The sequence below is a fragment of the Pan paniscus genome, chromosome 10, assembly GCF_029289425.2.
Source record: "Pan paniscus chromosome 10, NHGRI_mPanPan1-v2.0_pri, whole genome shotgun sequence".
In the NCBI taxonomy this organism is placed as follows: Eukaryota; Metazoa; Chordata; class Mammalia; order Primates; family Hominidae; genus Pan; species Pan paniscus.
In genome coordinates this window covers 30629959-30647692 of record NC_073259.2, presented here as the reverse complement: position 1 = coordinate 30647692, position 17734 = coordinate 30629959, and the positions used below count along the sequence as shown (strand labels likewise).

At 35.4% G+C, this 17734-nt stretch overlaps 1 protein-coding gene across 1 annotated transcript in view; it reads right to left on the bottom strand.

Annotated features, from left to right (window-relative positions):
- The window catches only part of LOC117975399 (T-box transcription factor TBX20-like), a 60464-nt gene that overhangs the window by 30018 nt on the left and 12712 nt on the right, over positions 1–17734 (bottom strand). Inside the window, exons 2-3 of the mRNA XM_055096519.1 lie at positions 16160–16318; positions 6802–6878 (exon numbers count right to left, since the gene is read on the bottom strand). Coding sequence (XP_054952494.1) covers positions 6802–6878; positions 16160–16318 — 236 coding nt within the window. The remainder of the gene's footprint in view (positions 1–6801; positions 6879–16159; positions 16319–17734) is intronic.

The following is a 17734-nucleotide window of genomic DNA, read 5'->3' as shown; positions in this document are numbered from 1 at the left end:
AAAAAAAAAAAATTCCAGGCAGGAATATAAGGATGGTTCAACAGAGACAATATGACTATATTATAATGTCATTTAAAATTTTTAAAAAAGGAAATAATCTCAATAGATGTTAAAAGAGCATTTACTATAAATTCAATTAATGTTAAGATAAAAATTATTAATTTAGGTATGAAAGTTATTGCTTTGGTATAATAAAGAATATTCTTCTGAAACCAACAGCCACCAAAAACCATATGCAATGTATCAAGAACAAGAGAAAAATACCAACTATTATTATCCTTCAATGGTGTCCCAGAAATTTCAATCAGTGTAATAAAACAAGAAAAAGATATTTTTAAAAGTATAACTACTAGAAAGGAAGAGATAAAATCATCATTTTTGCAAATGATATAGCAATTTAACTAGAAAACACAAGAGACTGAAATGAAAATTTATTAAAACTGATTTTTTAAGTTCAGTAAAATGGCACAATGCCAAAGACACATAGGAATCAACAGCTTTTTGCAGACTAAATTAGGCAGATTTCTAATTTAAAATTCTCTTTACAAAAGTAAGCACCTCCAAAAATCTCTCTAGTGTTTTCCAATAAAAATGTAATGTGAGTCACATATGTAATTTTAGATAAGCCCAGTTGCCACATTAAAAAAAATAAAAATATATACTTTATGTAACATAATAACCCAAATTATTATTTCAATATATCTAATTGATATTTTTTAAATGACTTTTTTCATACTGAGTCTTCAAATTCTAGTGGTTTTTGGTAGTTAGTTAACCTGCTTGTGTGTTTGCACACTTAACAGTATTATTTCACATCTTCACTAACCACCTGTGGCCAGCAGCTATTGTATCAGACAGAGCAGCTCTCATAGGCCTAGATGTGTGCCTAAGAACATCTGTGCAGAACATACAAACACGAAAATGGCAAAGTGCTACATAACACAGGAGATTTCGGAAAGAGGACAAACATATTACATATTCATAGATGAGAATAGGAATATGTGTCTTTGAATACTGATATCACTGTAAAGATATCAATTTTCCCTCCCAGGTTATTATATAAATTCAACACAAGCCTAAGCTAAATTCCTGTAACATTTATGTAGAAGACCTGACAAAAAGATTTCAAAGACTGGAAGCATAAAGATAAAAGAATATCAAGAAACTTTGAAAATGACAAGTAAAAATGATTGGGATTTGCCATATCAGATATTTAAATATCAAGTATTTACAATTTATGAAAATTACAACAATATGATACTGGCAGCTCAACAAAGAGACTGTAAGAACTAGTATGCATAAGAATTTGGTACAGCATGTGACAAAGGGAGAATGAAAAATAAGTGGGAAATGAATACGTTAGTAAATACATATTAATAGTATTCAGGCCACTTGTAAAAAATATAAAGTTGTATGTCTATTTTATAATGTTTACCAAAATAAATACTACACAAGTCAAAGGTTTAAATGAAAAACTAAAAAGCAGTAAGATGATTAAAAAATCTATAGTAAATGTTTGTATTATTTTGGAGTGAGAAAAGTTTTCTAGGATAGAAATCAAAGAACGAGAGCAACAGATTTGGTGATAAAACCATCTATGTATCAAAAGCATAAATAAAAAGCTAATTTTCAAACTGGTAAAATGATTCCAACATATATGAACAATAAAATACTAATACTCTTGATACATAAGTAGCTTTTACAGCTCATTTAGAGAACAAGGTGAACAATCCAAAAAAAAAAAAAAACCTAAGGACATAAACAGGCCAATTCCCAGGAGAAAATACAAATGTTCACCTATGAAACTGGCAAAGATGAAAAGACGATGATTATGGCGGACAAAGGTGTAAAGGAATGGTAACTGCTGTGAACAACCTTTCCTGAAGGAAACTTGGCAGTATGCATAAAATGCCTTAAAAACATATACAGTCATGTTTCAGCCCACAATGTTTCACATATATGAAAGCGGTCCCCTAACATCAGAACGGAGCTGAAAAATGTCTATCACCTAGTGACATCATAGCCATCATAATGCAGCAGCACAACATGTTACTCACATGTTTGTATAAAATACATCATACTTGATTAATGATAATAAACAATGATGTTACTGGTTTGTATATGTACTATGCTATAATTTTTATAATTATTTCACAGTGTACTCCTTCTACTTATCAAAAAAAAAAAGTTAACCGTGAAACAGCTTCAGGCAGATCCTTCGGCAGGTATTCCAGAAGAAGGCATTATCATTACAGGAGATGTGTGTTATTGCCCCTGAAGACCTTCAGTGACAGAAGATGTGGAGGTGGAAGACAGTGATATTGATTATCCTGACCCAGGGTAGGCCTGATGTGTGTGATTATGTCTTAGGTTTTAACAAAAATGTTTAAAAAGTAAAAAAAAAAAAAAAAAAAAAAAAATTGAAAAAACTTAACGGAATAAGGATATAAAGAAAAAATGTTTTTGTACAGTTGTACAATGTGTATGTTTTAATCTAAATGTTACAGGAGAGTCAAAAAGTTAAAAAAAATAAAAAGTTTAGAAAGTAAAACAGTTATAAGCTAAGGTTAATTTATTCTTAAAGAAAAATATTCTTTATAAATTTAGTGTAGCCTAAGTGTACAGTGTTTATAAAGTCTGCAGTAGTGTACAGTAATGTCCTAGGCCTTCATATTCACTGACCACTCACCCAGAGCAAATTCCAGACCTTAAGCTCCATTCACGATGAGTGCCTTATACAAGTGTACCATTTTTTATGTTTTACACTGTATTTTTACTGTGCCTTTTTAATGTTTAGGTACATAAATACCTGCCCTTGCATTACAATTGCTTACAGTATTCAGTACAGTAACATGCAGCACAGTACGGTTTATAGGCTAGGATCAATAGGCCATACCAAATAGCCTATGTGTGTAGTAGGCTGTACCATCTGAGTTTGTGTAAATACACTCTATGATGTTTTCACAATGACAAAATCTCCAAACAATGCATTTCTCAGAATGCAGCCCTTCTGTTAAGTGACTCATGACTATACATCTTTCCACTTACATGAGGTACCCAGACTAGATAAATTCACAGATGCAGAAAGTAGGATACAGATTACCAGGGTCTCGAAGGGAAAGTAAATTGGAAGTTATTTTAATGGATACAGAGTTTCTGTTTGGGATGATGAAAACATTCTGGAAACGGATAGCAGTGATGGTTATGTGACATCATAAATGTACTTAATGTCACTGAATTGTACACTTTAAAATGGTTAAAATGGTCAATTTTATGTTATGTATATTTTACCACAATTTCTAAAACCTCCATTGCATGACTATGAATTTTATTAAACCATTCTCCTATTATTGAATATTTGGGTTCTTTTTCTAAATTTTTAAACAATTAAAAATAATACTATGATAAAAAAATACATCCTTTGACTCAGCATTTTAATTTGTGGATATTTATCTCATGGTAATAATTAAGAAGATGTGTAAAGATGTGTATTTTCCTCCTGGCACTATTTGTATCAGCAAAAAATCAGAAACCTAAATAACTAATGCATAGGATTAGTCAAATAAATTACGGCACATAATGGAAAATTAGAAAGCCAATAAAAAGTGTGCTGCAGACATATATCTATTTATATTAAGGAGAAATAATTAAAAATAATATGGTTGACAAGATAAACTTTAAAGGAAGTAAATGTTCATACGTGCATAAGAAAGTATCTGAAAGAATATATAATGGGGTTTTGCCAGGGGTCATTTCTAAGGAAATGGGGTTTAACTGCTTTTTTATGCTTTTTCTTACTTGTCCGTATTTTCTGATATTTTGGCAATGCACACAAACTCTTTTAGTAAAAAGAAAAAAATTAATAAAAGAAACTTAATTTTGAATAAAACATAGATAACTCCTCCCAGTTATTTTTCTTTTCTCAGAAGTAACACTGTGCCTTTGTGTACTGGACAAAGTGAACCACATCCCCCCAGAAAAGAAACATAAAATGCCAACTGAATGACTGTCTAAAGCTTGTTATTATATGGAACCAGCCAATAATTGTTTTCCCAATCTGAGAAACTAGACATTAGATTATACAAAGATATCCCTCTGGGCTTTTGGTTTGCCTCTTGGTTGACCATAGTAGGTCTATTACAAAGCAGTAATGAAAACACTTTCTATTTTTGCCAGTGAGGTGGGTTTTCTTTTAGAAATGAGGAAGACGATGTCCCTGAAGAGTAAGGCTACACACAAAGTGAGACATTCAAGTACCTCAATGGAACCTAGTAAAATTAGAGCAAGAAAATTAAAACACCTTTAAGAGTATCTCAAAAGCTTGTGTAGCTGTAGAAGGATTAAAACTGTGAATTTAGAGGTACAGGCAAACAGATCCAATCCTAATGGCATTTTTGTTTGGGTGTCCCACACATTAAGCTGTAAATCTGAAACAGGAAACTTGAAATCATTAAGGCCACATATTTATAACATCATATTCAATTAGCTTAGAAAAGTGCAATATCTGTCATCATGTCATAAAAAGATGTGTTTTTCTCTCAGATCTCTTATAAAGAAAAGCTCCCTATATTGTTAAGGATAGGGCTGTTTTCAATCAGTTACAAGGAGCAATTCAATTACTGGATGGTTTAGTGCAGTAACTGACTCCAGACTAATTTAATTTCTTTAGGTCTCTAAAGATCAATTGATCTGATTTGTCCCATCCCCAAGGGCTGTTTATGAAAAATTCAGACTTAAATATCTGGAAATGAAATCCAAAACCTCGGCCAATTTCACACTACTTAGGTCATCTTGCAAACTTTCAGCTAGTCATATAAGAGTGCTGTCTTTGCCCTCAGACCATTGAAAGCTACTTAGCTTCATGTACATGTGAGCGCTCCCGCATCAGGATGCTTATCCAATAAGTGGAAAATGTGGCCGTATGCATTATCAAATCTGCCGTTCTAAAGAGCAGTCAGACTGAGTACCTCCTATCTTGTAAACCAATGTGCAACTACAAGGCTATTTTTACTCTAGGAGTAGTTTATTAAGACTATGAAACATAGAGTTACATGGGATAAAAGTGGTTAGATGAAATGCTCATATAACAAGATGAAGAACTTGTAATTATTTTACATTTTTAGATTTATAAAATGCTGTCATAAATGCCAGCTTATTTGATTCTCAGAATAAACCTCTGAGGTGAGCAGGGTTATTTTTTCCATTTTCTAGATGAGTGTACAGACTCAGAAGTCTGGTGACTTCTCCAGGATCACTCACCCAGGAAAAGGCAGAGGTGAGACTCTAAGCCCTAACTTTTTTTTCTCCCAATATATCATGCGTACCCCCATGGTCTGAGACAGAAAATATGACACACACTATAAAAACAGATCACTATCACCCCACTGCATCATTGTCTCCATTCTTACTTAATACCTGAATAAAACTGAGAAAAAGTTCACTTATAACAATCCCAACTGCATAAACCCGGTCTGCAGCAGGGCTTCTGGCCCTCAGAAACAGGAAATAAAGTCATGCCTAAATGAAGTTGTCTTTTGCAAGTGGACTCCTTTGTTGCCCACACTGCTGGTACCACATTCTCAGTGACTTGTATCCCACCTAATTTGAGAGTTACCACTTGCCTTCTCTCTGCCCTTTGCAATGGATTTTCAATCACAAGCTCAAGTTTCTTTTCCTGATCCCAACACTTCCAACCAATTTGTCCAGCTCTCCAACTATTTAATCTTTCTTTTCTGCTCAAATCCCATAGTTCCTGGCCAACATTCAGCCTCTCCTGCTTGCTCCTCTGCTTCCCCACTGAGCCTCTAAGTCTGTTCCCCTAAATCAAACCTCCGCCTCACATTCTGCCATTTGGGAAGGCTTAGGAAGGCTGAGACAGAGGTTGTTAAAATATGTAATTATCTTTTAATTTGAGTTGCCAAGATACATTAGACAGAAGTGCTGAGGTCAGCAGATGTGGCTATGTAGGTAACAAAGAGTGCAGCAGAAATGTGCAGCAGTTAGTAGGGAAATTACACAGATGTAGAGATAAGAAAATCAGTGGTTCTGGTGGCTAGGGAACTTCCCTGGTCAATCAAGACATTGGGCCACATAAAAGAATTAGTGTGTTTAAGAAGTAAAAATAATCAATTAGGTTTAAAAATCTTCTCTTTGAAAAACAATTTTTGACATTCATACTGGGCAAAATATGTATCTCCATATAGTCATTACTCATCACCTCAATGGTCTCAAACTGCATGAACCATTTTAATTGAATAAAAAGTAGGGTACGTTACAGGCACATGATTTCACTTGTCTTCTTAGACGCCTGATGTCTCTCCTATTAAATAAAAGCAGTCTACTATATTGGTAAAATTATGTGACCTTGAATTAAATTACATCTCCTTGTTTTAAAATTCCCCAACTACCCTTACACTCTTTGTGTTAGCAAATATATCTACTTGGGAAGGTAAAAAGCTATCAAGGTTCTATTTCTCTACAGACTGCCACTCATTGAGACATGAAGCTTAAAAATGTCAAGAGGACTAAGTCTTTAATAACAACAAAGCCCTATTTTTTATAGTAGAATAAATGTCCTGACCAAAGAAACTATTTCACTCAGAAATTAAGCATATAATAGATCCAGTCACAGTAGCTGTCAGACTTAGGCAATTGCATATGTACAAGGAATAGGGTGCAGAGAATAGAAGACTATATATAGTAAGGTTATGATTCTCTGGTGTCGAAAGGAGCATGTTGTTACAAACTCCCTCTTCTCTTGATCTTATCTGAACAAGAAAGTAAACAGAAAATTCTCATTACCTCTCAAGGTCAGTGAGCCTGGAGGAATCCCAGAATCCTTTGGCAAAAGGATTGCTACCTATTTTCAGCTTCGTTATCTGGAGAAAGAATGGGTACAAAACAATATCATTTCTGAGGTCAAGGAAGTAAAATCATAAATAGTTTCTTCATTCTCCATAGCACACCAAGAATATCTTAATGTTTCTCAGTGTCGTGAGAAGGGTGGAAAATGCTACACATGTTCACAAGAGGGACAAATCCCAGCCAGGTGGGATGGTAAGGGAAGGCCTCAGAGAGGAGGTATTGAGGACAGGCTGGAGGTTGACAGATAGATACAATTAGGGACGGGAGCCTTTGAGGCAAAAGTAGATGTGAACTGGGGTGTGCAGTATTTAATATATTATATGATATGTCAAAGGCTAGGGCTGAACTGAGGAATGGGAGAACCACCTAAATGGGAGAATTATGCAGAATTCCAGCATTGATAGAGAATGAAAGAAAGAATGCATTTGACTTGGTGACATCTTTTTTAGTACTGTGAGTACATACACACACCATAATAGATAAAAGGTAAAATGGCCAATAATAGCCTCATGTTCAATATGATATTGATATACATGACATAAATACATGACATAAAGCCTTCTGAATATAAATTTTCTCCTATTTCCCTTTCCATTGGACTAAATCAGAATCAAATTAGTCCATCTTTTGTTATCCTTCCATGAAATGTTATTTATAAACTCTATGTTTTTATGGAAAAACACATTCTAATAATAATCACAGTCTGAAATATTAAATGCTCATGCTGTGGTATTCAGAATTCCCATAGTACTAATATTAGTGTAGAAAGATCCATGAAATTATATGCCCCATGCCTCTGAAGGAGAATACATTAAGTTGTAACGAAAAAATAAAGGAAACACTGATTAAAAGATACTCAACATGGAAAATACTGGAATTGTTAGAGCTGAAAGGAAGCTGAGAGACCATCTAGCCCATGGTCTTATCTGACAGATAATCACACACAGACTCAAAGAGCACAAGGGCCAAGATTCAGCTGGTCAGTAACTGAATTAGAACCAAGAAAACCTTTAAGGAATCATAGCTTCTCAGTATCAAAATTAGAACACATGTTCATCTCCAGAGAGAAATGCATGCTAAAGATTCTTAACAGGGGAAAAAAGTTACAGGCATGTCTTCTTCTTTCAAAGTAAGGAGTACACAATCAAAACAGATAGTTTGAAATACTCTTGCCAGGCCGGGCACCGTGGGTCACGCCTGTAATCCCAGCGCTTTGGGAGACCGAGGTGGGCAGATCATAAGGTCAGGAGTTCGAGACCAGCCTGACCAACATGGTGAAACCCTGTCTCTACTAAAAATAAAAAATTAGCCAGGCATAGTGGCATGAGCCTGTAATCCCATCTACTCAGGAGGCTGACGCATGAGAATCACCTGAACCTGGGAGGCAGAGGTTGCAGTGAGCCGAGATCGCGCCACTGCACTCCAGCCTGGGCGGCAAGAGCGAGAGCAAGACTCTGTCTCAAAAGAAAAAAAAAAAAAGAAGACGAAAAAAAGAAATACTCTTGCCAAAAAGCAACTTTCTCCCCAGTCAAAGTATATCTATAGAACACTTTAAACTGTTAACACATGAGGAATTTCTTTTTTCAGGTTTTTTCTTTTTCATGGTTTCTGAAGACTTTCAGAACCAAGGCACAAGCTGCAAAGAAGCTATTTATGCCTCGCTTAAAATGAAACCCCCCATACTAACCCAGCCAGAAAGACTCCTCTATCAATAACACTGGCAAATTATAAGATTAACTCTTTGATAATATTAATTTTTAAAAAATTTGACAGTGCCTCAGAAATGCTCATTTTTAGTCCATGAACATTCACTGTTGAGCAGTTAGAAGAAAATAGCTATGCTATGAGCATTGGTAAACAGGGAAGCAAATAAGCTACATAAATCAGAAACCTGTTCTCATGGACAGCAACAGCTAAGACATATATATGAAGAGAGATACAGGAAAGAGTTTACAGCGAACCTTCTCACACACAACTACCACTCTCTGAAGAATGAAGCCTTGTTTCATCCACTTATTCCAACTAGGACTTGTTTTTGAAAGTCAGTTTTGGGAGGGAAGGGGAAAATATTTTTTTGTTTGAAATAAATTATAAACATCCTCTAAAGCCCAGGCAATCGATAGAGTCTACGATTACAAATATCAACAAGATTTTAAAATCCTCCAGGACATGAGCTATGTCTCTTTGTAACAAACAACTATACTTAAAATACGTTCTACTTCTGAAGTACTTTATAGTTCATTAATATGCTTTCACAATAATTCATCAGCAAATAATGAGGATAAATCACCATGCCCATGCACTGCGCTAGATGTCGGATGACATGCACAGCTAATCAGAGCTGGAACTGGCTCTAAATGATGCTAAAGAAGGTGACACCACCTCCAACAGAGACATTAAGGGTAAATCAAACCCACATGAAAATTTCAAACTGAAACTGTGAGGTGGAGCAATAAAGGTAAGGCTGCCTTTAAATAGCACATTTATAAAATTGAAAAGTAAACAGGCTTGCCAATGGATAAAATTTTCTACAGACAACAACAGATAATATATCTGATAAAAAATTCATTTTGAAAGAACTTTTTACAGCCATCTCTCTAAGATATGAATCATATCAAGCTTTTTCTGAGTCTTTACAAATGAAAAGGGTAGAAGGTATTACCTATCTGTTCTAATGATTAAAGATGGACTTTTGACATATTTTATCTCTGAAAAGAATTTTGAAAATCACATTTCTTGTTCTTCTTTCAAAAGATAAAGACTATTGGCTCAGAATATGATTGAGAAGTTATCTTAAATTCTCCAGTGCTCTAATACCACAGAAAATACATACTCTCAAAACACGTGTTGCTCAATTGATGTGTCACCATATCTAATAATACTGCCATACTCTGAGCAAAGGAGTAACTTAAATTCAACATGAGTTTTCAGATGTCTTCGAATTTTCTCTCATTATGAGAATTATCTACTGCTAATATCATTTTAATCCAACTTTCATAATTCCTAGGAGTATCAGTGGAAATTTCTTTACATTTTGATATAATTTCAAACTTCAGGAAAGTTGCAAGAATAGTACAGGTGCTCTTATACACCCAGATTTACCAATTAGCTACAGCAATGATTTAATTTTAGTGCACTAATTAGAAAAAGAATTCAAAACAATTACTTTCTCTATTTCTATTTAATCTAATTCTAGGGAAAATAATTGCTTTTGCACGTGACAGCAGAAAAAAACTGAATGGATCTATTATCACTAAAATTGTATGGGAGCTCTGGGTTGATGCTACACATTCCTGAACAGCTTTTATGGGGTATTAATAATTAGCAGCACAGAGATTGTGGATTAAACTTCTTTGTGAGCCCACCATGTTCCTTGTAGCCCACTGTCACTAGACTCTGAATCTACTAGAGTGTCCACAATTAAGAATCCCACAAGTATTTGTTGAGCTTTACCTCAAGAACAAGCACAGTCAGAAATATGATCTCACCTTTTCACCAATTATGAACTAAGTGAAACCATGAATTTACAGGAAAAGCATTTCACTTTTTAAATTTTAAGATAAAATAATTTTTAAATAGCAAAATTTTAACATTCTAGGTAATCATACGTTTTAAAAGGTCAGACATAGAGTTTATGCCACAATATTTAAATAAAGACCAGTAGCTATACAGAAATTCATTTTTAAGGTGTAGTTTTACATCTCTTTATGAAATTTGGGATAACTGAAAAAAAAAAACACTGAGAACTGATGAGAAAAAGAAGCTGAGTTACAGACAGTGATTTCAGGTGGACACCATTTCATTCATGTCCGAATAGAGGATGCCTGCAGCTTGTAATGTTGTTGAACAAATCACGTTTATCAAAAGTAATCCTAAAAGAAGTATCAAAAATAAATCAGCTACCAAACATTGTATGTACAGAAACCAGAGATATGGCTTCTTTATAACTCACAAATTCTTAAAAGCAGCAATGTTTCTCACTTCATCAAGAGAAAACACTAACAAGCAAGGTTAGTAGTATGTGCTTAAGAAATGCTACTGTTTAGTGTGGGTCTACATATATCCAAGTTACTAATTCAGTCCAAAACACAACCCTGCTTTTTCATGTATTTAAATAATATAGAACATAATGCAATTCCTAACCAAAATGTTCACTCTTTTGGCATCTCTATTATCTTTAAGTAAATGTGTGGAGGGCAGATTTTGACACTACCTGCTGTGCAAAAGAGAAGGGGACCTTTTGCAGTGGTTATTCTGTATAATATCACTGGACTCTGAATCCAGCTAGCGTTCCCAGCCACAAGGTAAAATTGGCCCTCAGAGACCATTTCTCCAATTAGCAGGAAAATATCTGACCAAAGGCATTTAAAAATGAAACTTGACCTACACTTCAACTCTACAGCAATGGTCTGCCTGCTCAAAAACAATGCATGACCTTTCAATCTTAAATTATAAAATAGTTTGTTGAAAGTGTAATGTATTTAGCTTTTATCCAATAATGTAAAGAAATGCAATCATTCCCTTGCAAAAACCAGAGAAAGAAATAGCAAATAAAAGGTCCTACTTTCATTACTTATAAATGAAACTACAAGGCACAATAAATGAGGAAGTTTTTCACAAATTGTTTTGGAAACTCTGACTTGGATTTCAATAGACATAAAAATAGCAGTCATATCCAAAGCTTAAGATATATGAAAGTGGTCCTAAATGTGAATTTTTAAATCTTCCTCTCTTTTCTCCTCCCTCTTTGTTCTTTGTATGTGAAAAAATTCTAATACTATACCTAGTATATATTTACTTTATTTCCTATATATTTATTATATGTTATAGGCTATTATATGCTGCAGGATACATTATCGTATGCTATAGGAAAAGAACAGTGAAGTCACAGTAGATGGTAGAAGGCCTAGAAAGAGTCAAGGATAACTTTAGAAAATGACATAGGACTAATGAAAATGCCAACCCACAAGTTCATTTATTCACTGCACATATGTTTACTGAGCACCTACAAGAGGAATTTTGATTGGTCTTACGAGGTTTATAAACCATTTGCAAAACTGGCCTGTTAGGATACCAAATCAAATTGTTGACTATTAACTGGATTTCTATTTTAAAGGCATATGGCTTTGTGCAAGGGGCTATGGTTTTAAAGGTGGATATCAAAATATAAACTCAGACATAGTAGAATCTATGAGAAAATTAATTCTGAATTTAGTCACTTCCATTGTGGTTACTCAGCAATGAAATGACATACTAATCTTATTAATATTATACTTAATGCAAGAAAGAATAGCTGGGCACTGATGGCTAGATTTTGATCCCATTTATGATATTAATTAGAAATAAACCTTTGCCAAAGGAGCAACTTATGTTGAAATGTGCGTATTATTATCTTCAGCTATTTTCATTACCCATATTTTCAAAGTCAGTTTTCGATGACACTGTCAGTGGTCACCACTTCCTTGGCCTTGCAATCTATTATGATGCCACCAAAAAGGAGGAATTAAAACCCAGAAGATCAAAACCTTGTACTGGTTCTGTCACTTACCAGATTTGTGACCTTGGGTGAATGTCTTAACCACTCTGACCTCAGTTTCTAATTCTACAAAATGGGACTCGTGGGGCCTTCTTCAAGGCATACAGTGTCAGAATTAAATGAGGTGTTTAGAAAAAAATGTGGAAAGATTTTTCTAAATTAAAAGTAATAAATCCAAACCATGAATTTTAGCTGGATCCTAGTTCAGAGGGGGTTTAGGGGCAGTTGGTCTATCCTGAAAATTTTAATATAAACTGAATATTAGGTGATATAAAGAACAAATTCTTATAAATTTTCTTAGCTGTGATAAAGATGTTGGGATTACAAAAATAATGTTCTAATTGTCAGGATAGGCTTACAGAGTGTTTAGAAGTGTCAGGAAGCATGCAACTTAGTTTCAAAAGGGGAGGGAAGAAAATGGGAAGGAAGAGGGGAAGTATGTTTGCATATAGAGAGAGGAAGAGGGAGGAAAGAGAAAATTTGGGGGAAAAGCAAATTTGGCATTGCTGAATCTGGGTGGAAGGCATGTGAGGTTCATTTTACTATTTGTTTCGTTTTTTGTATATCTGAAATTTGTTCTAAATAAAAAATCGAGTAGAAAAACAAGAATTAAATTAGAAAATGTCATTAAAGATGTGGTTCCAGTTGGATAAAGCGAGTACTAGCAGATATTCTGACCTCCTGTTTAGGATGATCATCATCGTGTTACACTTGCTGATGTGTGGTGTGAGCAGCACATTTGTTTAAAAAAAAATGAGCATAAAGAGTTGATGCTCTCTAAAATTGATGTCTCAGAGCTTATCAGGGCCAAGAGCTGAGAGAGGATGAAGTTCTGCTTCTTTGGGAACAGCAGGCACTCACAGCTTAGGGGTTAAGGGCACTCCCTCTTGAATCTTAACCACCTGAATTCAAATCTGCAATGGGAGGAGCAAGGTCACTTCAGATGACTTATTTAACTAGTGCCTCAATTACCCCAACTGTACGATGCTGAATAAAAATACAATTGTTCCTATCTCACGATATCATTGAGAAGATCAAGTATGATTATGAATTCAAGTGGTGTCTTGCACATAGTAAGTACCCAAATGTTAGCTGTTATTCGTATTATGTAAATAAGACCCTCCTATGATATGAGAGGTCCCGCCAACACTTACGTAGTCTTGCTCTCTCACCTATTAAACCAAATCTCAGGCATTATACTTTAAAGTTTACTAGAAACTTTAATTTTTGTTCATCTCTATAATTTTCACTAAAAAAAATAAAGAGGAAAACAATTTACCTCCTCCTGCTTTGGCCCTCTTTAAAAAGAATTATGATAAAAGCAATGAGGTTTCCACATGACAAGTGTCTATGTTATTCCCAAACATCAATAAGGTTTCTTAAGTGAGCATAAATTTAAATTGTTAGAATATATTAGCATGGTGTATATCATAAAAGCTATGAAATCAATTAGTATAAATGAATGGAATGTTTTCGGAATCTTTTTGGAGCCTATGATATTTGCATCCCACGTGCCCTCAAATAAATTAAAAACAGGATTGCTGGTTTCAGTGTTCCAGATTCGCAAAGAAACAGCATTAGTGCTTCAGGCCTTTGTAGGCTTCCATCTAAACCCCAACTTTTAGTTTGGGCATTCTCTGAATGTTTCCACTCCTGTGTTATGATCTTGGAGATAATTCAAAGGTTACAATACTTGCCTTTACTATAAGATGATCAGCATGATAGCAATTATGCATTAATTTCTCTATCTCATTAACTAATACACCACTAAAATTTTAAAATACAAATGGTGACAAATTCTTTTTTTGACATTTCTGAGATAGCCCCATCATAACCACGTCTTATTTACAGAGCACCTTACAGCTTCCAAAGGCTTAAACAAGCCTACACACACAACTACATTTGATCTTCACAGCAATCCCCTAAAATGGTCTGGTCAGTTCTTGGCCCTAATAGCTAGGTAAGGAAAACAGCAGCCACTGGTGAAATGAAATCTACTCAAAGTTGTATAGAAATCCTAGGAGAGTAAGCCTTACATACATCCACTCTGGCCATCTGCCCACATCCCTTTTCCAGGCTTCTACTACCTCATTTCTGTGAGGCTGGCTGTGATGTCAGCTTCATCTTGCCTGTCCCGAGGGTCTCCACACCACCTCGCTTCCAGGTGACCATCCTCCTCTGGACTCTGAGCCATCTACCAGGCAGCATCTAATAGCTACTCACTCAGAACCCAAAACCTAACAACATCAAGACAAGAGGAGAGCAATAGTCTTGGCTACCTATGACCAATGAAACAAACACAAGATACAAAGACACAGAGAGGTCATAAACAACTGAATGTGTCAAGTAAACGGAGCATGTGACTTCCTTTTATATTGAAGTGTATGAAAAGGAATTCTATTTCTGGTCCTTTCTGATGGAGAGAAGTTACTCACCCTCTCTTAGCTTCAGCTTCCTCACCTATGGAGTGTAGTACTGCCACAGCCCCTTAAGCTTACGCTGGGCACAAAAGAAGAAAATGTATGGGAAGTGTCTATCAGTACATGGCCCTTAGTATGGCCTTGATAAATATTTACTAAGTTGGAATAAGCCCTATGGATGAAGAAATGCATTAATTTAAGTTTATTTTTTTTAATTTTATTATTTTTTTGAGGTGGGGGTCTCGCTTTGTCACCCAGGCTGGAATGCAGTGGTGAGATCTCTGCTCACTGCAACCCCTGCCTCCCAGGTTCAAGCGATTCTCCTGCCTCAGCCTCCCGAGTAGCTGGGACTACAGGCACGTGCCACCAGGCCCAGCTAATTTTTGTATTTTTAGTAGAGACAGGGTTTCACCATGTTGGCCAGGCTGGTCTCGAACTCCTGACCTCAGGTGATCCACCCACCCTGGCCTCCCAAAGTGCTGGGATTACAGGCGTGAGCCACTGCACCTGGCCAAAAATGCATTAATTTTAAATGTGATGTACAACAGAGAGTAAAAAATATAGGTTGAGTATCCCTTATCTGAAATGCTTGGAACCAAAAGTATTTTGGATCTCAGATTTTCTCAGATTTGGGAATTTGCATTATACTTACAGGTTAAGCATCCTTAATCCACAAATCTAAAATCTGAAATGCTCCAGTGAGCATCTCCTTTGAGTGTCATGTCAATGCTCAAAAAGTTTCAGATTTTGGAGCATTCAGATTTTGGGTTTTTCGATTAGGGATACTCACCCTGCATATAACTCAATAATATAAATTAGATATCTTGATGTTACATACTATAGTTTACTATCTAAAAAGACATTTAAAATCATTTTACCAGAATTATCTCACCCTAAATTATAGCTGAATAAAACCTCACAAAATATCTAAAGTATCAGCAGTTTGGGCAGTTGGATAGAATAGGTGTGTTTAATTCAGCAGAGAAACTGAACTTTTAAATTTTATGAAGCAACAAGAACATGGTTATACATGTTACCAGGAGGAGTAAAAGGAGGCAAGTAACCTTCTGGAGAAGAAAATGTGAGAAGGCAGATTGGGGTAGGTGTGGGTGGGGAAGTGGGCAGTTAAAAACCTGACCCATAATGTAGAGATTCTAGAAAATATAGTGTAATACAGTCACTCAACACACTCTTAGAGGTCCTAGCACTGAAACTCAATAGCTCTCTGCAAAGTGAACATCCATTTTGAGTACTGGGATATCACTTCTCTCCAAGAAAATATAAGAACCTCCTAAATCCTTCTCTTATGCAGGAACTAAATTGTGAACTGTACACTCACCAGTTGATTCTGGTAGGCAGTGACTGCCGTAAAAACTGTTTCTGGAAGGATGAAAGTTCTAAATTCTTCAGACTTCAGGTTGAGCAATGAGGCTGTGTGGTCTTTCTTCTTAATGATGTGCACCCTTGGCTGGTACTTATGCATTGAGTTCAAAATTATCTACAACAAAAAGATGGAAAGTACTGAATTTTACATACTCATACTGCTAAACAGGCCAAATTACAATGAGGCAAGAAAGAACCAAATGGTCTACAATTTCAAAGTCAATTTTAAGATATGGATCTACCCTTTCCAGCCTTAAGGCAAATCATTTTCACAAGATACTTCAGAGTCATTGTTGTGAATCACATTTTACCAAAACAACTGCAAACCACACAGATTGTTTCAAGTGTCCTTTCTAAAATGGTAGGGGGAGAGGTCATCTGAAGGATAAGTTTTACCTATTTTTAAAAATCAAGTATTTTAAATACTTTTGGTTTGCTAGTCTAGTTAGACCAAAGGACGCATGTCTAAATTTTCTAAAATAAGAAATCACATATTCTAAGAGGCCAGATTATTATTTATGGAGAAAAAAATAAAAGAGTTTAGAAAAGCAGTGGGGTGTTAGACAGACTTGGGTAAAAATTTTGAATCTGTGAGTTTCTAGTCCTTTAATCCTTAGCCAAGTGATCTCATCTCCCCAATTCCTAGTTTATGCAAATGAATATGCAAAGCAAAAACAGAATGGCATTTATGGTACTAAATCATGTATAGCTTGGTCATAATGATAAAACTGAAATGATTATTAAAAATTTCTTTTTTTTTTTTTTTTTTTTTTTGAGATAGTGTCTCACTCTGTCACCCAGGCCGGAGTGCAGTAGTGCAATCACGGCTCACTGCAATCTTGACCGCCCAGGCTCAAGCGATTCTCCCATCTCAGCTTCCTGAGTAGCTGGGACTGCAGACATGGATCACCACACCTGGCTAATTTTTGTTTTGTTTTGTTTTGTTTTTGTTTTTTTCGGAGAGATGGGGTCTTACCATGTTGCCAGGCTGGTTTCAAACTCCTAGACTCCAGCGATGCGACCGCTGGGCCTCCCAAAGTGCTGGGATTACAGGTATGAGCCACTGCACCCAGGCAAGAATTTTAATAATAACCTTTAGGTTAAAGTAAGCCTCAGGTTAATCTCAAGGAAATCAAATTTCCTGGGAAATCAAAAAAAAATCTATTTAGATTTTTCTGTCTAACTGGTACTTTCCATGAAGATAGTACTTGCCAAATAAAATATGGTAGCAATAAAGCTGTGGATAAAACTTAAGCTATAGAATGACTTACCTTTAGAATGTCCCAGGTTACTAAAAACAATTTATAAAGAAAATGGTACTGAGAACGTCAGCAGGGCCTTTAAAAAGTGCAAAACATGTTCTCAGAGATGAACTGTAAGACAGAAAGGCAAGAAAGTATTGAGAAGTAAAACTAAGCTATAAATCAAGGGGATGAGGTTTAAAAGAATCCACAGTATAATCAGAAATACATCATCTCTTAAATTAAAAAATAATAATAACAGTAATAAGCTGGGTGCAGGGGCTCATGCC